This window comes from Lactuca serriola, chromosome 6, assembly GCF_051521515.1.
Source record: "Lactuca serriola cultivar US96UC23 chromosome 6, Lser_US96UC23_V15, whole genome shotgun sequence".
NCBI lineage: Eukaryota > Viridiplantae > Streptophyta > Magnoliopsida > Asterales > Asteraceae > Lactuca > Lactuca serriola.
In genome coordinates this window covers 24,176,452-24,198,527 of record NC_136413.1, presented here as the reverse complement: position 1 = coordinate 24,198,527, position 22,076 = coordinate 24,176,452, and the positions used below count along the sequence as shown (strand labels likewise).

The window sequence follows — 22,076 nt, the reverse complement described above, 5'->3', positions numbered from 1 at the left end:
GATATTATAAAATGACGTCATCCGCCCCCGGACGTTTCCATCGTCCTTGTTCGGGGGTGTGACATTGGAGGTTACTGGCGATTAACCTGCAATCTTGCATCATCGACTTCACCTTGGAGCTTAGAGGCTGTCGGGGCCCGACAGGAACCTAACCCACTAAATCTGTCACCAATACAAGTAAGATTTTTCTTCTAATAGGTAGAGCTGGCAATGGGTCGACTGGGTTGGGTTCGAGTTCAACTCATTTATTAATTGGGTTAAAGAGTTTAACCCATTTATTAATTGGGTTGAAGATTTGAACCCAAACCAACCTTATTTAAATGGTTGATATTTTCACCTAACCCAACCTTTTAGATAAATGGGTTGTCGCCGGGTTGAAACTCAACCTATTAAATAAATGGGTTAAACTTGGGTTGACCCATTTAAAATAAAAAAATTAATTAATTAATGAACTAAAGATTACGCCACTTAAATAGTTATAGACGTAAATAAAATTTCAAAGTATGACAAAAGCACAATTCCAATTCATATATACAAAGAAATTGTTCAAAGAACATTGAATATATGTAATTTCTAAGTGATTTTGAAGAGTGGTTACTGTTGTCAATGCCAAGAAAAAAATATAGGAATTACGATTCCATTTTTTAAAACATAAATAATAACACGAACATTGTAATTTATAAACTAATACTTAAATTAATACATGATAATATTTAAATAATTATTAAATTAAATATAAATTAAAGTTAAATTGGTTGGTGGGTTGAAAACGGGTTGATAATTTTTACCCGACCCAACCTATTTAATTAAATGGGTTAGATGGGTTGACCCATTGAACTTAAATGGGTTGAAAATCTCAATCCAACTTGCTAATTTTGGATTGGGTTGGTGGGTTGGGTCGATTTTTGTCAGCTTTTGTAACATTGGGTTGGTGGGTTGGGTCGATTTTTGTCAGCTCTTGTAACAGGTACATTAGAAGAACCGAGCGTTAACAATTTTTTTTCTGAGATCATCCCAGCAGGGTTTAGTAACCTGTCAAAACTTGTTTATCTTGATTTTGATTATAACCATTTTCCAGCCTAATACCTCCAGAAATCGGGCTCTTGGCAAATCTTGAAACAGTATATTTTTTTGAAAATCAGCTAAATGGTTCAAACTTCAGTCCCACATGAGATATGTCATTTGAAGTTTCTATCTGTGCTTTATTTGTAGTTTGTATGCCAATGCTCTTACTGAGTTACTGACAGAATTGTTGAAGTTTCTGTTTGTGCTTTCTCTACACGAGTAATGTAATGGCTAATTACTCTATTATATGTTGTGAGAAATTGATGAAATGAGACTCAGAATCAAATGTATTACTCTATTATATGTTTTGATAGTTGTGCAATACTGTAATGGCTTAAAATTAATCTGTGGAATACCCAAAAAAATTTACCCAATTTGTCATCATTAGCATTATCTTGATACCTTAAACTTTTTTGTTTTTCTGGAATATAGTTGTAGAATGATATTGTAATTAATGATAAAATTTATAAATGAATCATTATTATAATATGGATCACTCCTCTTACTATGTGTCACTGCCAAAGGAGGAATATGTTGAAATTGGGTTAACCAACGAATGGATATCAATCCTGGGATGAATGTGAGCAAACTGAAACTGTGCAAATTCTAATCTCACATGGAGAAGTTTCGATCAATTCGATCCAGTTTGTATACTTTTCATTTTTCAAATGGGAAGATATCTCATTCAAAAACTCATGGAGAACCCAAGGGTTTGAAATTTGATATGGTTAGTATTACTATTACATTTTCCAAGTCTTCTTAACATTGTATGGAAGAAATAGTTTCTTTATTGATCAAGGAGCAAATTAAAATTACAGGTGACTTTTGATTATCCATCAGAATTTTTAACTTCAGTAAGCGGTGAGATTGGCGATAGTGGATTGGTTTCCATTACATTTGGTACCAATAAACGCAAATGTGGGCCCTGTGGGGGCAATGTGGTTGGTGTTCCTGCTACATCTTTGTATCCAAAGCCTCCTGTTTATAAAAAATTCAGCTACGACTTGGGACTAAAGTCATCATTTGGAGGATTTTCGTGTGCATACCATTGGAATCTATGTCAAACCCATCATGTCACTCCTTGAGCTCACCAATGAACAATCATGATCAAGCCAAAAATCAGACAAGACTTTGAAAGTGTTTGTAATTTTGCTATGAAGAATGTATTTCCTCCATGGGTGCAAAACTGGTGTCTGTATTACTGGATGAATGTTTCAGACAGTTTGTTTGTGAATGTATCTTTTAACTATCATGGTTGATGTCAAACATATAAGACATTAGATACCAAGTAATTTTGATCAAATGACTTATTATACGGAGACCACCTTTTTACTTGGTCTCCAAACTTTTCTAAGAGACACGCTTTTCCTCTCGACCAAATTATTAGATTTTGATTCTAAATCTATATCTAATTTTGATGCATCAAGAGAAAGTTTTTCTCTGATAAACCCATCCAAATTAAACCCACTTCCACTTTCTTGTGTCTTATTTTCACCAACACCATTTCCTTCTTCATTAGTGGAAGAATCTTGCATTTTGTTATATGAATTCTGATCAATGTTGAGTAGCTTCTTTATACTATCAATAGCTGGATCTACTATCATGTCCAACACTCCAGTCACCCATGACCCATCATCAATCACTTCCGTACGCTGTTATCAACAATTAATTAATCATTACTAAATACAGAAAAAAGACAAATTTAACGGGTGTTGCTTATGATTTGACTAAAAAAAATCAAATAAATACCTGTTGAAAATACAAGTTTCTGATTTCTTCAGCACGTATGGAGTTTCCTTCATCTTCTTCAAGAGAAGCCCATGTCATCCATGTGACATAGCTTTGGGAATTTATGTTTAATGATGATCTAAACAGTCTTCTTGCAGCTGATAAATTCCCAACTCGCTGTTCTAAAACACCCCATGCCTTCACACATAAATGGAAATTAATTTTATTTTTTGAAAATGAAAAAAACAAAATTAAAAATAAAATAATTTAATACCTGAAGACAGCGAGCAGCACTTTCGGTTGTTGAATTGATCGATAATGCTCGTTGATAAAGTTCCCTTGCTGTTTTGATGTTTCCTTCTTTCCACTCCATCCAACCCCAAGCCTAAAATAATAAAATCAAAATTACACTACATTTTAAAGAATTATTTATTTTAATGGAAAAAAGAAAAATTAATGTTGCTAATATGCTTACAATCCAGACTGGTTGGTGTCTTGGGTCTAATTCTGATGCTCTTCTGAATAAAGCTCTAGCAAGATTTGCAGCTGAATGTTTGTATTCCAACAACCCAAGTGATTGAAGTAAAACAGGGTCTCTTGGATTCAATGCATGACCAATTTTTAGTAATTTTCTTCCTTGATCAATGTTCCCAACATTTGCTTCAAAAACTCCCCATACATGCCATGCAAATCTGTTCTTTGGACTAGCTTCCACAGCTTTCTACAATAAGTAGCATTTCTTTCATATTTATTATTGAAAAAAAAAACTATACCATGGCAAATGGTGCAAAAGACATTATGTGTTCATTTTTTTCCATTTTTGATAATGCATTATTTTTTGTTTAAAATCATACATCGTATTTTCCAATTTTGTTAAATTTTTTGACATTTTCATTTTTATTCATTATCACAAACAAAAGACACTATATTTTCATTTTTTTTTTCGATTTTGACACTGTTTTTCCGATTATTGTTCTAAAGATACTATGTTTTCTCTTTTTTCGATTTTGACACAGCATTATGTTTTGTTTTAAATCGAACATCGCATTTTCTAATTTTGTTAATTGTTGACCTTTTTACTTTTGTTCAATAGCACAAAAGAGACTTTGTTTTCAATTTTTTCGATTTTGACACTGTTTTTCCGATTTTTGTTTTAAAGACACTATGTTTTCACTTTTTCCGATTTTGACACTGCATTATGTTTTGTTTTAATTAAACATCGCATTTTCCAATTTTGTTCAATGTTTTGACCTTTTAATTTTATTCAGTGTCACAAAAGACACTATGTTTTCATTTTTTTTTCGATTTTGACACTGCTTTTCCGATTTTTCTTCTAAAGACACTGTGTTTTCATTTTTTTCCGATTTTGACATCGCATTTTCCAACTCAGCATGGCAAACCGGGTACCCAGAGAGGGTCCCACTGAAATGGACAAAATTGGAAAATGTGATGTTCGATCCGGAACAAAAAGTAATGCAGTGTCAAAATTGAGAGAAAAAAGTGAAAATATAGTGTCTTTTATGTCATTTGTCCAAAATAAAATTCAAATCATCAAATTTGTTACCTCAAAAAGCTGTCTGGCAACACGGTAATTTTCCTGTTGTACCTCAAGCTGAGCCCATGCCTGCATTAGTAAAATTCATTTTAGTCTATAAAATACAATTAATTTCTGTTAATGAAGAGGACACAGGTTTGAATCTCATAGCTTCAACTTTAAGAAATTTCAGATGATGTAAGAACGAACTTACGAGCCAGCTGGCGCAACTTTTGGGGTTACATTTAGTGGCCTGTCTGAACAAGTATCGAGCTTGGTCAAACCGGTTTGACTTGGCTTCAAGCATTGCAAGTGTTTGATAAATGTACTCATTTCCACCACAATTCTTGAGTCCTTTACTAAGAAGATATCTAGCTTTTTTCACATTTCCAACTTTTAATTCCAAAACTGCCCATCCATGCCATGCTGCAACGTGTTTCTTATCAGCTACTGTTGCAGCATCGAATAGCTGTCTAGCTTTTCTTATGTTTCCCATTTTGTTTTCAAGAACAGCCCAACACTGGTTTTAGATAAGAAAATGTATGTAAGAATTAGGATTGACAAGAATAGTCCCTAGAGTTTGCTTTAAATAGCAAAACTGACCTGCCAAATGTAGGCGTTTTCGCCTTGTGTTGCTTGACAACCTTTCTCATAGACTGTTCTTGCTTCGGTTGATTTTGATTGCTTGCCTAATATCTTCCCTAGTGCCACATAAGACCTCCCATCTTCAGGCCAAATTGATATGCACTTCACACCATTGAATTTTGTATAAAAATATCTTAGGAACATCATATATACAAATACAAGAGCTTCTCACAACAGAAATGGCAGCAGATCAAGAGCATTTACAATAGCATTTTATCTCATCTTTAGTTGTATTTATGTGTACTCAATTTGAATGATCTAAGTGTCTTTCATGGGAGTTTGCCTGGATTTATAAAGAAACGTATTTGAATTTAATACGATCATCAAAAACTTTGTAAGCATGTCAATTGTCAAGTCAAAATTAATCTAATGCACCGAAATTAGCTACTTGCATCAACAATGGATCAAATCGATTCTAACAGAATAATCGTTACTACAATTGACTGAATTGTATACCTTTTGAAGAACTTCTTCAGCTTCCTTGTATCGAAAGTTCCTCGCCAACACTTTAGCTCTATACAACGCCAGATCTAAATTAACACCAAGCGGTTTGTCACCGGAGCTCGAAGAACCAACTCTCTTCGGCTCAAAAATCGGCATCTTCATCGCAAACTTAGATAAATTAACATCAATCACAGACGACGTCGACGTCGACGTGGAAGACGAACTTTCTTCTACTTCGATCTCACTTTCCACGTCGTTATCTTCTCCATACTCACCATCGTCGGTAGACTCCATCACCGGCCTGCGAACGACAAGTAGCTCCTCCAATGTTTGTTCCTCTGCGTCTTCACTTCCAGTATCATCGCATTCGACAGGAATTGCATCTTCGCGAAGTACCGGTGCCGGAGACGATGCGGCGGCGGAGGAAGAAGCGTCGAGAGCATGTACATACGGAAATTGGAGGTGAGAATGTGTAAATGAGGGTTTAATGAGAGTGGTGAAGTGTAACTTCGAGGTGGCTCCATTAGAAGGAGAAAACAGAGGAAAGTGTTGTTTTGAGGAAGATAGCTTCATTTCTCACACACACCACAAACGTCTTGGCGGGGATTTGAGGTGGGTGAAGATTGAAACGACGATTTTGCCCTTCAATGTATTTCCAAAAGCATCGTTTGTTGGGGGTGTTTGGTAATTTTGTTACTACAGAGAGCCACTGGCTAGAGATACGCCACGTTGCTGAGGTAAAATAGGTGGATGAGATCTTAAATAATGGAACACTGATTTCTTGTACACGTGGAAGATTTGCATTGGTCGTAAAGTATCAGATAAGTTGATCAGGGAGTTTGACACATATACAATAATATTTGAGGAAATAGATGATGCGCAAAATACTACAAAGTATTGTGTATTGACTAATAAAGAGCAATACTTAAACCCAAATTGCAATTCATGATGTAATTGTTTTCATTATATATTTTACAACTCTAACTATAGTTATAATACGGAAATACATAAAACACAGATACAAGGCCTATATACATAAGTAGAACTTGGGTTATACTGACGCCCCTTAGCACATGAGGCCCTGGGCCTTCATATCGCCTATAGTTGGGCCGGGTATGTTGTTTGATGTTATACGGTTACGACATCAAGTTGTAATAGTTATTGTTGGTAGATGTCATGCGGTTGATGTTATCTAATTGTCAAGTTAGGTTGTGGTTGTTTTTTATGTTATGCACATGTGGTTTATGATATTTTATTACTATGTTATATGACATATTGATTATCAACTAGTTTTCTTTTACCAAGCTGCTAACTTTTTAGCTATATTTTATTTTGTCAAACATAGCCTTAAAAAATTTTACTATGCTAAACTATATAATAAAATTCAGATAACAAAACCAACCAATTTTTTTTATCTAATCGATACACTTTATTTAGCCTAAACAATCCGCATCCCTATTTACCATCGATGAATTATACAAGGCAATACTTAATGTCCTTTTCACATAAAATATTCCGCCACTATGCGCTAAAATTAAAATAATACATAATACTTAATAAACAATTAATATTGTAAGAAAAAGAATCAAACCCTTTTGTCATTTTCCTTCGCTAACAGATTCTAAACACTAATCAAAGCATCTTTATTAACACTTAAACACACACCAAAAACTACAAACATAACCTCCATACCCAATACCAAAAAACCATGACAAATCCCCTCTTTTTTGCTTCACTCTCCATCCCGCTTATTGCTATTCCTCTTCTCTATTGGGTCTACACCTGTCCCAAAAACAAATACAAGCAAACCAATCTTGTTCTCTATGTGCATGACTACCTCACCGGTGATGACAAGTCAGCAATGACAGTGGCCGGAAAAGAGGGGCCCACCACTAGCATCATGCATTTCGGGACCCTTCTGGCACATGATGATCCAGTAACTGTAGGCCCTGATCCCAAGTCTGAAGAAGTTGGAAGGGCGCAAGGTATGTACATCAACAGTCAGCTAGATGGGAAGGCTTTGTTCATGATCTTTTCTGTCATGTTCACCGATGGGGAGTATAAAGGGAGCACACTCGAGATTCAGGGAGCCGATCCTTTTGTGCTGAAAGAAAGAGAGTTTTCAGTTGTTTCAGGAACAGGTTATTTTCGGTTTGTGAGGGGGTATGGAATCATGACAACAGAGTTTCTTGACATACAGAATTTGAGAGCTATTATCAAGCTTAATATAACGGTGAGGCATTTTTAAATGTTGCATTGTGGATTTAGATTTTAATTCCATATGGAAGTCTCGACTCTTATTTTGTTTTGGCTGGGTTGCAATTAAACTTGTGTTAACAAACGCACACCAGTTGCAACTTTGTGGCTTGAAGCCTTTAAGGCTTTAACCATCCCTTTAGTGGACTTTTGGCCCAATAGTTTCGGGACTATCAGCTATATATGTGTATTTCTATATCTAATAAACTTCGTCATCTTCTCCTCTATAAAACCATTGGCTAAATATGTATTTTAACAGAAATAATCGATTGTTAATCAGATAATAAAATCCTTATGTATAATTATGGTTTATATTTTTGTTCATACCAAAGCTTACTCCTCAGTTTGAAGGAAAACGTTAAACAACATTGCCTTTACAAATTACAAGGCACATTAACGTCGACAAATAAACTATCATTTTATCCAACATATTTGTTCTATTTGAGTAACCCCGGGACTTAATGACTTTATAGTTTTATAATCAAACTTTAAAAGCGTATAGTTATTGTCATAATAATTACTGTATTAGGTTTCGAAAGGTATAAAACATCCTGTGATATAATACAACTTTAAGAAAGCAAGCAACGCATGACAAAATTACTGGGATAATCTGGCCCGAAATAAACTGCATGTTGGAATTCAATTAAACAAGTTAAGCAACTTCATACACACTAGGGATGAGCATTTGGACCGGGGAACCGGCCGGAACCGGAACCGGTCGGGCTGGGACCAGGACGATATTTTTGTGGATTTTTGGAACCGGAAACCGGTAGAACCGGCAAAAACCGGAATCATATGTTGCTATTTCACGATGATCGGTTCCAACAATGAAGACACGGCAAGAACCGATAGGAACCGGGAACCGGTAGAACCGACGGTCCGGTTCGGTTCTTAATTTCGGCCGACTTCGGTTCCCAGGCCGGGTCCAATTCAAGCAGGTTCCAGCCGGGTCGGTTCCTTTTCTCATCCCTAATACACACGATAGATGATTTATATAAAATACGTGGAATAAACTTTTGAAAAAAAAAATCTACAAATGAAAAACTATAAAATTGAATAGAGTATTTAACGTTGTTTGATCAAAGTGACATACGTCACGAGAGAGAAATGATTTTATCAACTTCTAAAAACAATTACAATTACTCACAAAAAAACTCTTAAACAAAAATAATCTTTTTGCTGACAAACTGCTCTAAAGGATAAGTTTTCAACCTCATAATTATTGTTCTTGACTGTGTTCACTAAACTAGCCACGAAATAATGATTTGAATATGTGCTTATTTATAGGAAAGTATGAGAATACCATAATTCTAATGGTTTAGGCTTATCCATAATTAGGCTCTAAACTAAATCAACCAATCACATGATATCATGCAATTACTTCTAGAATCTTCAACTGTGAGTGATGTGCATGGCCACCTGTCATTCACCTAAGAGCACGTTCTCAAGACATAACATCACTTTCTCAACTCCAAGAACACATTCTCCAAATGCTTAAGCACATTCAACACATAAGCAATGGATTCACAAAGTGCCTAACCTTTTACCAAATGATTGGCAACACTTATTGAATCCTTGTAATGCTTTCTAATGCATGTCAATGCTTTCTGATTCTTGCCAATAGGCAACATCCCACATGTTATTATGTTTACCTCTTTTTCTCAAAATCAATCTTCATCTACCTTATCTCTTTTATTGGACCCTCTTCCTCTGTCTTCGGTACTTACTTAGGATATTACTCGAAGTTTCTTAGGAACTTCATGTGCGCATATCATTACCAATGATTAAAACGTGAATGTTGGCTTAGAAGTTTCTGCTGAACTGCTAACTGTTGTCAATATATCAGACCAACTAACGGCAAAGATGATAATATTAGTGTCTGGATTTCATCCCCGAATCTAATGTTAACCGAAATCAACCTTGTGATGATTGAATTGAACTCATTAACATGATTAGTTAACTAGCCACTTTCCTTCATCTCTAGATTCACCAACTACCGAATCAAGAAAATTTTATTCATCGCTGAAGGTTTTTCATACATATTAGACAATGTGTTTATCAATCGGTAGACAGTCTTCATAATGACAAAAATTGTAAGTTGGTTTTTTCTCTAGAGTTCGGAATCGTGGTATTCGAAATTGTCGATCCTAACTTTTTTGTCTTTAACCATAACTCTAATCTCACTTTGTTGGGAATCAACAAAACAAGTTAAGCAACTTTAAACAAACGATAAACAATTTCTGTTAAAATACACAGAATAAACATCTGAAAATTTTTCCAAAAGAAATATTGTAAAACTGAATACAGTATTTTAGTCAAAATACAAGAATGATTATATTTAGAAATATTTACATAATGAAATGCTATTTAATAAAAGAACATTATATGTAAAAAAGCATAAAAACAAAGTTGGTACACAAAAAAGATTATTCCAATGATAATAACCAAGAGTAGCTATAATTAGAGAATTTTGTATATACCATTATTAAATATCGTTTTTACATATGCTAAACTCTAAATATTATATATATCTTTCTTAAACTTTAAATTATTAGATTTGCTCAAATCAATTTTTAATAGTTTAAATATTTTACAATCCTTTTCATACTTTTTAATCATTAAAACTGAAAAAATAAACGGACCATTTTGTCATTTTCTTCTAAATCGTAGGACTTCTTCACACGATCATTGGTTTTTATCTTCTCGTCGTCTTCTTGATGATAATCGGTGTTCACCTCTCTTCGTTTCCTTTTTGCCTTTCATTAGCTTCTTTCTTTCAATACGTGTATAAGCAACAAGTAATTATGTCGTCTTCCTTTTTGTCTTATGGCTATCTTCCTTCTTGCTTTTGATTAATTTTAGTATGTGTTTGATAAAATTTATGTGTGTGATTTTGATCTTCTGATCTTGATGTCTTAAGATTCTTGATCTTAAACCCTTTTATGGTAGAGCCTTGAATATGATTTTTCACTAATCCCTTTTCATATATGCTCTTCGTTTTGGAAACAAAATCAATCAGAACTTGCTGGAAATCTTAAATATTATTAAAAGAGAAACCTTATGACATCATCTTAAATAATCTGGACCATTGATTGTATTTCAATCTTATTTTTTCCACCCTTAGATCAAATTGCTGACATTATCTTCCCCCATATAGAAAGTATTTAATTCCAATAAATGTTTTCCAATCATCAATCAATAACTTACATTCGTTGAAATGGAATGTATTTAATTCCAATAAAAGCTTTCCATATTTTCCATCTTGAATTTTCAGTTATAAAGATTTTAATATAGTCAATTTTAAAAACATATTACTAACAAATCATTTCAATCAATGCCTTAATATCAACCATTAATATAAATCCGTTTATATTAGTAAACCATTAATATAAAATCTTTTTTTATTAGGAAATCATTAATACCGAAGAATCATATTCAAATTATCACATACATATACGATTCATCATTGAATCCGCGACTCACATTTATTTTCAATCGTTTCTTTTCTTCAAACCTTATCCTACAACATCGTTAATATTGCTTATAACTTTCATCATCATTCTCTGCTATAAACATTCACTCTTGTGCGCTAGAAGGTCAGTATCTTCTTTCGCTTTTTATATTTTTTCGATTATTTTTTGTTCTTATATCAAATGTATGCATTCATATATTTCGATTTTCTTTGTCACAAATTACATGAAATCGGTTAACTACTTTCCTGAAACTTTTCAAATAAACATGAAAAGATATTAGGTACCTTTAACAAAACAAAAATTAACTATCTTGAGAACTGACATTAATTACGAAAATGTTACTTTTATATATTAGAGATGATTATGATTTCTTTTTTTTTTTTAATTTTTATGTCATAAGAATCCGGTTAATTTTGGCATGATTTTAAAATATCATTGAAATTATTATGTTTTTGTATATCATATCAACCTACTTTTTTATCTTTATATAGTAACAATAAAATTTATTAATTTACACAGCAAATATAGATATTTCAAATTTTGTAATATTATTATACCTTACAAAATACAATTCCCTTCAAAATAAATTTTCGCCTGTAATTTCATCCATAATTTCAACAAATTTAAATTTGTATTTTCTTTATATAATTTTTTTTAATGATCCTGATTTTTTTTTCTCCAAAAGTATATCAAACATTTACGTCTTAGATAATGATGCCCTATTATAATTATTATTTTCCAAAAGTATATCCGTTTAATGAGAAATTTGATATAATAAAGGAAGTGAATGTTAATTAAAATGAGGTATATATTCCATAATTATTACATGAGTTTATTAAAAAAATTAATACCAAAGTGTAAACATTAAGCATTTTTAAAGTGAAATTTCGGAATACATACAAACGATGATGTTGTACAATGAAATATAAAATTGAATAGACTGAAAAAAAACACTATTAAAGCAGTCAATCTTGAAAATAACATAGTTATGAAAAATTATAAAGTAAGATAAAAATTATTAGATATTAGGAGATTTGTAAAAAGTACATTTAGTAAAAGTGTTATAGTTATTAGAAAAAATAAGACCGTTAAGATTAATGAAAATACAATATATAAACTAATCACAATAGTAATGAAATGTCATTATTTGATATTTCATATAATTGACAGATATATCAAATTACATTGATGATATACTAAAATTATTCAAAGTTGCGCCAAAACTAATGCAAAGTTCTTGCGAACACTAATAAATAAGAACAAATATAAAAGCTAGCATTTATATTTATAATCAATTTAAAATAAACCAATCATGATTTATAAAAGAATCTCCATTAATGATATACTAAAATTAAATCTATATAACATTTAACATTTAACATTTTATAAATTATATTACATAACTTTATTTGAATAAATAAAATAGTTGTTAATATTTAATGCAATAGAAAAAACGGTATATTGGTTGTCAATATATGTTTAAATTAGGTAACATTATTATGCAAGGAACGTCAAATTAAAATGCTTATAAATATATAAATATCATAACTATATGAGACGAGGAAAATCGTTCAACTAATAATACAAAAAATGATGTCTACAAAGAGATCTTTCAATGATTATATATATTTATCGTTTTTCAATGTATTTTCTACACATTTCAATAATACCAATAATCATATATTTTTTTATAATCATTATACAATATCTATAAACGATTATATGTTTTTTTATGCGTTTCCCACGTTTAACGCGGACTATAATCTAGTTCATGTTTGAAAAGAAAAGATGACCGTATGCTCGCCAAAAATACTAAATTATAGGTCATAATCGTATTTTATAAACAAATAAAATTGTTACATATATAAAATAACACAAATAAAATAACTAGATATATAAAAAAAATAAAAATATATTATTATCCCAAGGTGGACCGGTGGAGGAATAATGTACAACGCAAACACATGCTACAAGGGCTTTAAGCCTTTTAGCCCCATGGTCTCAACTCTCAAGTTGATTTGAGACCCTCCAAACCCTAGCATCAAACATCTTTTCCCTGCAGAGAAAAAGTTAGAAGAACCATGTCTGATGAAGTGGTTGTAAACGGTGCCGGCGCCGACGTGGATGTTGAAATAGCAGCAAAGGAAGAAGATTCCGACGGAACTATGAACCTAACTGTTCAAAAATTGATGCAAAAGCTCGCGATTTTGGAGCAGGAAAAACAAGAACTTATCAACGATAAGGAATCGGCTACTGCAAAAATCAAGGAACTTGAGGATGAGATCAAGACGTCCGAATCCGATATGAGGGCTTTGACTTCGATTGCTGGAAGGGCGGCTGAACTCGAGACTGAGGTGTCGAGGATGCAACATGATTTAATTTCGTCGATGTCGGATGCACAAGAATCTAATGCTGAGGTATCTGAATTGAAACGAGTCGTGGAAGAATTAAAGAAGAGCGAATCAGAGAAAGCAGAGAAAGTTGATGTTATTGAGAACGAGAGGAACTTGCTGTTGGAACGTTTGAATAAAGAGGCCGAAAAACTAAAGGAGGAGGAGAATCGAATTCGCGAACTCGAGAGGAAGATTGAGAGTCTTGAGACGAGGGAGAGTAGTCAGAAGAGTGAGAGGCTCAAGGTTGAGGAAGAAGCTAAAGCAAAAATCAGCAAGAAAGATGATCAGATACAGAGTTTGAGTATGATGGTTGACGAGTTCCAATCTGTAATCGTCAAGAATCGTGAAGATATGGAGAAATCAGAAAAGGAGAAAGAGGAGTTGGAGATTAGGAAGAATGATTTGGAAGCCCTGTTGAAGAATTCAGAGAGTAAGGTTAAGGAGATGGAGGACAGATTGGATCAATTACAAAAAGAATTGGAAGCGTACGAGAAGATTAACAGTGTTCTGAAGGAGAAAGTGGTAGAGGATACCAATGGCATAGAAGCTAAGAGAGGTATCGTCCTCAATGGTGATGAGAAGAAGCTCGATTGGCCCATTGTTGCTGTGGGAGCTGGTGCTATTGCTACAGTAGCACTTGTGTACTTCCGTCATGCAAACAGGTGAGCCTGAGGTTTTCTTTGTGTTCTAATTAAAATATGCTTCGAGTTTTATAGGTTTTTTGAGTTGATCGGCTTGAACCATATTCTAAAGGACATGTTTTATTTGTCCAATAATCGTAGTCTATGTTTTGTATTGGTATAATATTTTTCATTTTATCCTTTAATATCATGATTGTCGATTTTGGTGTGTTAATTAGAAAAATGAAGAAAAAAAAAGGTACTATTTGTCTCATTTTCTGTCAAGTGGAATAGTTGCTCCTCCTATGGCCTCTTATTTCTTTTATGTTTTGTTTTGTTGCTGTGAGATCTTTACATACATTTTTTTATGTATTGTGTCAAATGCTCTTATTGGGATTTTGATTTTGCCTTTGTAGTGTTTGCTTTTCTTGCTAACGATGATGCTAAGTAGTCAATAAAATAAAAGGGTAAACACCATCCATTGGTGGTCTCGCTATGTTGATATAAATCACAATGCGTATTGTGTAAGGAGTGATGCCTCCTATATCTAAACACTATTTATAAACATGTGACAAGTTAAATAACATAGATACTAAATAATAAGTGACTTGCTAATTTTGCCTTGAGATGAAAGTAGCATGCTATTTCTGTATTAAAAGAGAAAGTAGCATGCTAATTTTGCCTTCATACAAATTTCAGCCATTTTGTTCAAAGATGCCTTGTTTTAACTTTTTTTCGATGAGATTAATCTTGCCTTAAAATTATAGAAGACGGTTACGATTAATTGGTGAATTGATATGTAATTTGGTGACTGCATTACATGTGTATCCACAATTAGTTTCCCCAATAAAAACAGATGGTTACATTACATGGATGTGAAAAGAAGTTTCCACATTGTTTGTTTGCCTTCTATGTATAGATGGTTAATTATGATCATTTTGTACTTGCAGTTTTTTCTATTTACAATCAAACCAAGCAAAGTTCAATAGTATGGTCTTCAATTGAGCGTTTGCTTTTACTTTACATCTCTTATTCTTGTAACACTTAATATTATATATATATATATATATATATATATATATATATATATATATAGGGTAAATTACACCAATCGTCCCTCGTGCATATGCCGAAAAGCACGTTCAGTCCCTATTTTCAAAAATTAACTCGGACCGTCCCTCGTTTGGTTTAAACTTACACAGTTAATCCCTCGTTAGTTTAAATCTGCACGATTCATCCTTTGCCTCACATAAAATGACTATATTGCCCTTGTTTTTTTATTTTGTATTAATAAGAAAAACAAAAAATAAACTTTAATCGTATATTTTTACATTTATTAATAGTTTCTAAACATTTACCTATCACCCCCACCCTATTTACCAAGAAATACCCAAACTCTCCGATCCCTCTGTTCACCGTCCCTCGCCTCCCTTTGAAACTAAAATCCGGCCACCGGAGATACAACGACCACCAGAAACCCGCTTGATCGCCGCCATGGACTACCACCTCATTTTCCTTCCTATATTCATGTGGGAAATAACATCACCACCGACGATTATTGATTTAACACATCCACCATCGACCTTCTTCCTCCTCCTTCTCTTGATTTTTCCAACACCAAAATCTCCACCACATTCCGCCCAATCTTCTCCAGATACTCAGATTTATGCTCTTTCGTATACCCAATTCCACTGCTAGAAATCACCACTTTCTCCACCATCGTCTCCTCCATCTCCACCATCCAGTACACGATAAACCTCTGTAACTAATTATATACACCAAAATTCCGTTAACCCCTAATTTCTTCATTCTATTACACACACAAACAAACACACACTTAACCTGAAACACCTCTGTAAGCTCTGTCCTTATCAAGTATGATTTGGTGAAAAACACCAGATCTGGTATAATGAAATCGTGTGTCAATAGAGATACCTGCAATATGAATTACCACTTGAGTTACCTCTGTAGCCATGGATGAGAATGAGGTTTAGTTTGTTCCAGTGGTGGCGGTTTTCCGCTCATATGTGGTTGCCCTCTCCCTTTTCTTCTTCTCCGATAAGCTTTTTTTGTCCTCATTTTAGATCATCTCGCCTTTCTTCTCCGGCGATATGGGTCCCAAATCGAAACAAAATATCAGTATATAAGACGTTCCTTTCTAACCCTTATGACCTAAACGGGTAAAACCTAGTAGATAGTTGCAGATTAACCCTCGCATCTTCATCGTTTCTGGTTTCAAGTTGTAGATTTGTTAAGTTGCAGGATTTTTGGTTTCAAACAATTAAATTTTTTTTTCTGGTTTCTTCTTCTTCAAGGGACGACGATCGGTGTCGGTGGTGATGGTAGATGGTGGAGATGAGATGGAATGAAGAAGAATATAGGGGAAGAGACGGGTTATGAAGGTGCTAGGTTTAGGGTCTATTTCTTTTTTTAAAAGGCAATAAATAATTATTTTTATAATAAATAAATAATAAATAACAAATAAATAGAAAATAAATCAAAAAATAAATAAATAAGGGTAAAATGGTCTTTTTATATGCGGAGGGACTAACCGTGCAAGAAAAAACACACTCAGGGATGGTCCGAGTTAATTTTTAAAAATAGGGACTGAACGTGTCTTTTGGCATATGCACGAGGGACAATTGGAGTAATTTACCCATATATATATATATATATATATATATATATATATATATATATATATATATATATATATATATATATATATATATATAGAGAGAGAGAGAGAGAGAGAGAGGTAGGTTCAAATGTTTTTCACATCTATTGTGTATTAGAATGCACCAATAAGAATTGAGTAAACATTAAATGTATATTAAATGATATCCATATTTATAATTCCTTTTTATAAAAACTAATTTAATTCGTAATTAATGTCAATAATAATATTTTTTCAGAATGAATTTATATATAAAATAATAAGAGTGTATTCTAGGAGAACGAGAGTATATTCTACTAGAATACACCCTCATTCTTCATATTCCATACAACTTTATTGTATTTTAAGTGAATGAGTCCTGAAATAATGTTATTACTAACATAAAAACCTAGATACGAATTCATTCTGAAGGAATGTTATTGCTAACATTAATGACGAATTTATTTAATTTCCATAATGAAAAAATTATAATTATGAATATCATTTAATATACATACAATTATGGAAACCATTTAATATCTATCATTATTTAATTAAATAATAATATAATTTTACTAAATTTCTATTGGTGCATTCTAGCACACAATAAATATAAAAAACACTTTAACCTAGCCATATATATATATATATATATATATATATATATATATATATATATATATATATATATATATATATACAAACAAAATAAAATGAAACAATATTGATTTGCATTGTGCAAGGAAACTAAATACAATTAAGGCTACTTGAAAACAATTTTCATTACATTGTATCACAACTCAATAGAAATTTAAAATGTATTTATACACGTAAAATACATTTTGTATTACATAGATAAGAACTCTTAGTTATAATATCAATGAAACATGAAAGATTAAACAGGCTTGTTTTTTATTCTCCTAGCATGGGAGTGTAGTCAGCTTAGTCAAATACCAAGATAAAAATTATATTAATAAAATGTGATGATTCGTCATAAATTGGGATTTTGGTCAGCATAGTCAAATACCATGATAATTGAGTAGATGTTTAGAAAACATAATGAAGCGGAGATGGTCAATGAGATAATGCTAGATGATATTCAAATCTCAAATCAATCTTTGAAAACCAAGACGCTCCCTGCAACTGATCAAATAAGTTATCGATCCTCGACAATGGATAACAGTTCTTAACCTTCAACTTGTTCAACTCCCGGTAATCGATGCACATCCGGTATGAACCATCCTTCTTCTTGACAAAAAAGATCGGCGCTCCCCACGACGAATTACTCGGCCGAATAAATCCCTTACCCACGAGCTCCTGAAGCTGCAAGGATAACTCTTACATCTCGGGCATCGCACGACGATATGGTGCCTTGTCAATAGGCGCCGCCCCCGAAATCAGATCAATCCGAAACTACACCTGCCGCTCAGGAGGCAAAATCCTCGGGAAAAACATCCGGAAAGTCACGTACTACTGGAACCTCAGAAACAGAAACCCATCTCTCATTGGCAACCCAAGTATCCACTACATAAGCTAAGAAGCCCATGCATCCATGCTGCAAACTCTGTCTCGCTCTGGTGGCAGAGCAGAAAACTAATCATGATCTAGTTCCCTCGCCATAGATAGTGAGCACTCCCCTACTAGGGTCTCAGATCGTCACCATCTGACGCTCGCAATCAATCACCGCTCCAAATGGACTCAACTAATTCATGCCCACTATAACGCAGACATCCCCCATCGCTATCGGCACCAGATCAATCGGAAACTCAACACCAAAAATCTCCAAAACACAATCCCGAAATACATTAGTAGCAGAAACAACATGCTCGTTGGCTATAGAAACCCTCAATGGTCGACTCAAAGCCTCGCGTCTAACGCTAAAGCAACGACTAAAGGATAAAGACACAAAGGATCGACTCGCACTCGAGTCAAACAGCACCAAGGCTGGTACGGAATTTACAAGGAAAGTACCTATATGAAGCACAATATAAGCATAAATGAGTCATAAATACAACATTAATAAGGACATACATACCAACAACAACGTCAGGTGTTGCACGGACCTCCTTCGCAGTCAGCTGGAAGGTTCTCCCACAAGCTCTCGGAGCTTCGACCTTCCCCGGCTGACCATCAGTGACACACAAGGCAGTAGGAGCAGGGGCCTAGGTTGGTCCCTGAGTGAGCTGAGGAAACTCGTCCTCCCGGTGGCCAGTCTGGTTACAATGAAAGCAAATCGAAAATCCCTTGGGGCAATCCTTTGCCATATGCCCCTCCTTGTCGTATTTGTAGCAAATCCCATGTCGGCAAGATCCCTCGTGACTCTTACCGCACTTGCCACAAGTGCGGCCCTTCTGGCCTCCTGCTCTAGTATCAGCGGGCTTAGCCCGCTTGGTTGCCGACTGCGACTGCTTTGGTCTCATGTCTCTCCCATGAGACCCTCTTTCCTCCCTCGTCTGAGTCTCTAGCTCGATCTCCCTCCTACTGGCATTGGTCTGTAGCTCAACCAATGTCCCGTTACGATGAGTTCGCCACGAACTCTCGAATGTACCTCCTCAATATGCTTAAGTACCGGCTCACACGTGTCTGCTCCGTAGCCATGTGCTCAGGTCAGAATAACGTCATCTCATGAAACATCCTCGTGATCTCTGTCTTCTGCTTGAGAGACAGAAACTCTTGAGCCAACCATTCCCTCTCCACCTAGGGAACGAACTCATCTCGAAATAGTTGGGTGAATCTCTCCCAAGTCACTACAACTTGCTCTGCAGGAGTGTAATCAGTCGTCACCAAACTTCCACCCGTCATTCGCTCCCAAGCAAAGCTGGTTCAATCGAACCTTTAGGTTCTCAGGGCATGAACAAGTATAGAAGCATCCCTCAACGTCAGAGATCCATCTCATCGCAACAATCGGGTCCTGGGTCCCGTCAAAATTTGGTGGCTTCGTGTTGCTAAACTCTCAAAACATCAACGAATCACCCCCCCCCCCTGTGGCCTTGCAGCTACAAGAGCTGCGGTGACTGCGGCACCGGCAACCTCAGTGACGGCAACATAACGCTCGTTAAAAGTCTCGATCAACGTGGTCTTAATAGACCCGAACATCTTCGGAATGGCATCTCTGATAGCTGCGGCCACCTCATCTGCAATAATCACGCGGATCTCCTCGTCACTGGTACTCGCCCTCTCGGGGTTGCTGGAGCTTGAACCTCTGGTAACCACCATAGTCTCTCTCTGGAACACAAACACAGAAATCATCAGGAATAGGCTAAAGCACACACACATTTACATGATCCTTAGTACCCTAAGATTCTTACTTGAGTCACGTACGGATCCGGTGCTTTCAGTAGTACGGGCCCAATACTACCTTCCACACCAACCCGTATTTGTCCCAAGTCCTTTTAGGACCCCAATTCACAAGTACTCTATCCCTCATGGATATCTAACTACTCTCTCAGTAGACTTCTCAAGCTGAATATCTAGGTACCCCTCCTAGATTACTCTTCCACTTTAATCTATCTCTTAAAGATTTTTGCCATGTACAACTACTCAACACACACACACACGAAACAAATGGCAAAATAGTGTCGATCAAGAAATGGCCTCCTAGGCTAAGGCATCATGAATCAGGCAATCTAGCTCAAAATCTCTGAAATACCTAGCCTACCATCTAGAATGCAGTTCTAATAGCTCAGGACTAACTCATCTCATAATATAAGCAAGTAAGGGTATTTTGGGAAATCACCGTTCGGGCTCTGGCTGATTGTACACACTGCTTCGTCTCATTTCCTCTTAAAATCCTTTGCTCGTTTAGAAAATCATTTCTTTTTGAAAAAATCCTCAAATCCTCAGTTTGAGTCCAGACATACCTAAGGGTACATCTGAATCCCTCAAACCAAGACTCTGATGCCAACTTGTAACACTCTACATTTTCAAACTCACACAACACATAGTTTAACATTTCTCATGCCAAATTTGAAATTTCCCCAAACACAAAACATCAGAAATAGTTTGTCAAATATCCCAGAATCCACGTAAACACAAATTATCAAGCTGGTATGTACAATCATGACGGCGCCTTCTCTTGATTTTGAGATGTACCTGAAACACATTTTACACAAACACTGTAAGCATGATGCTTACTGAGTTCCCCAAAATACAACATACACAAATAATTAGCCTCTTATGGCTATGTCTCGATAAGGACCCTCCGGTCTTAAGTCTTAGTGAGGACCCTCTGGTCTTACGTCTCGGTATGGACCCTTCGGTCATGTGTCTCAGTGAAGACCCTTCGGTCTCACGGCTCGGTATGGACCCTCCGGTTATAACTCAATATATGCAGGATAATGTAACAGCACAAATCACATAGACAGAATGCACAATAACACATATCTCAGTATAAGCACATAGGACCCTCTGGTCAATAACACGAATAAGACCCTCCGGTCACACATAGATTACCACACAGGTAAGTATAATGAGAAGACTCACCTCGCAAGTAAAGTAAATAAATCATGCACCCGAACTGACGGTCTAGTCTCCGCCTAACATACATCACATACACCTCTAATTAATAATTGACATGAAGAACCCTTAAAATGTTAAACCAAGTCCTCTACTAAACCTTAGGAGGGTAAAAAGACCATTTTGCCCCTCAAAAGTCCACATCTTGACCAAAACCCTAAAGGTCAAAGAAAGTCAACACCCAGTGCATACGATGGGCGTACGTCCCTCTACGTTGGGCGTACAGCCAGCCATGCATGCATCATGGTGGCTCAACGCTATGATGCGATTAGTTTGGAGTACGCATGACGTACTCCCCAAATTTCTTCTTTTCAATCTTTTTGTCTTAATCTGTTAAGACAATTGCTATTACTATAGATCTGGGCTGAATAAGGTCCATTACTCCATAAAGTTGGTGACTTTAAGCCTTAGCAAGGATGGACAAGTCTAAAACTCATAAACTCTAGTCATTTAATCACAAGGTTCTACATATCTCATGCATGGAGAGATCTTGACAACCAAGATCTCATTTTTATGAACCCAAATGTCTAAAAACACCAAAAAGGATAAAAGTTATGCTCTGGAATTCATCAAACTCATAAAGCTTCAAGCTTGGGACATAAAACCCTAAAAATGGACCAAAACATGAACTATTTTAAACAATGAGAATGTTTTAAGCTTGATACCTCTGGATAATGCACCAACCACAAAAAAACTCAGATCTAAGAGCTTGAACACCAAATCTCCTTCCTTCAAGGCTCCTTCTTT

General features: G+C 35.0%; 2 protein-coding genes and 2 pseudogenes across 2 annotated transcripts; 3 read left to right on the top strand and 1 right to left on the bottom strand.

Moving 5' to 3' along the window:
- The first annotated feature begins 1,635 nt into the window (after window positions 1-1,635).
- LOC145059574 (inactive protein RESTRICTED TEV MOVEMENT 1-like) lies at window positions 1,636-2,722 on the top strand (annotated as a pseudogene).
- Window positions 2,232-6,033, bottom strand: HCF107 (high chlorophyll fluorescent 107). The gene is made up of 8 exons (XM_079004723.1): window positions 5,429-6,033; window positions 4,931-5,074; window positions 4,542-4,847; window positions 4,358-4,417; window positions 3,269-3,514; window positions 3,068-3,178; window positions 2,815-2,991; window positions 2,232-2,717 (listed from the first exon to the last, which is right to left on the bottom strand). The coding sequence occupies exons 1-8, from the start codon at window positions 5,987-5,989 to the stop codon at window positions 2,376-2,378; spliced, it is 1,947 nt and encodes a 648-aa protein (XP_078860849.1). The 5' UTR covers window positions 5,990-6,033; the 3' UTR covers window positions 2,232-2,375.
- A 1,050-nt stretch (window positions 6,034-7,083) lies between these two features.
- Window positions 7,084-7,904, top strand: LOC145058112 (dirigent protein 1 pseudogene; annotated as a pseudogene).
- A 5,200-nt stretch (window positions 7,905-13,104) lies between these two features.
- On the top strand, window positions 13,105-14,379 carry LOC145058203 (peroxisomal and mitochondrial division factor 2-like). The gene has a single exon (XM_079006113.1). It carries the CDS (start codon window positions 13,227-13,229, stop codon window positions 14,202-14,204), a length of 978 nt encoding a protein of 325 aa, XP_078862239.1. The 5' UTR covers window positions 13,105-13,226; the 3' UTR covers window positions 14,205-14,379.
- Window positions 14,380-22,076: the final 7,697 nt, after the last annotated feature.

What these genes read in the sequence shown, in the direction of transcription:
- HCF107 (XM_079004723.1), bottom strand. Translation starts at nt 5,989, where the DNA reads ATGAAGCTATCTTCCTCAAAACAACACTTTCCTCTGTTTTCTCCTTCT. An exon ending in CTGAAGAAGTTCTTCAAAAG is followed by an intron (nt 5,075 to 5,428) that starts GTATACAATTCA and finishes AATGGTGTGAAG; the next exon opens with TGCATATCAATTTGGCCTGA. An exon ending in TTGCCAGACAGCTTTTTGAG is followed by an intron (nt 3,515 to 4,357) that starts GTAACAAATTTG and finishes TACTTATTGTAG; the next exon opens with AAAGCTGTGGAAGCTAGTCC.
- LOC145058203 (XM_079006113.1), top strand. Translation starts at nt 13,227, where the DNA reads ATGTCTGATGAAGTGGTTGTAAACGGTGCCGGCGCCGACGTGGATGTT.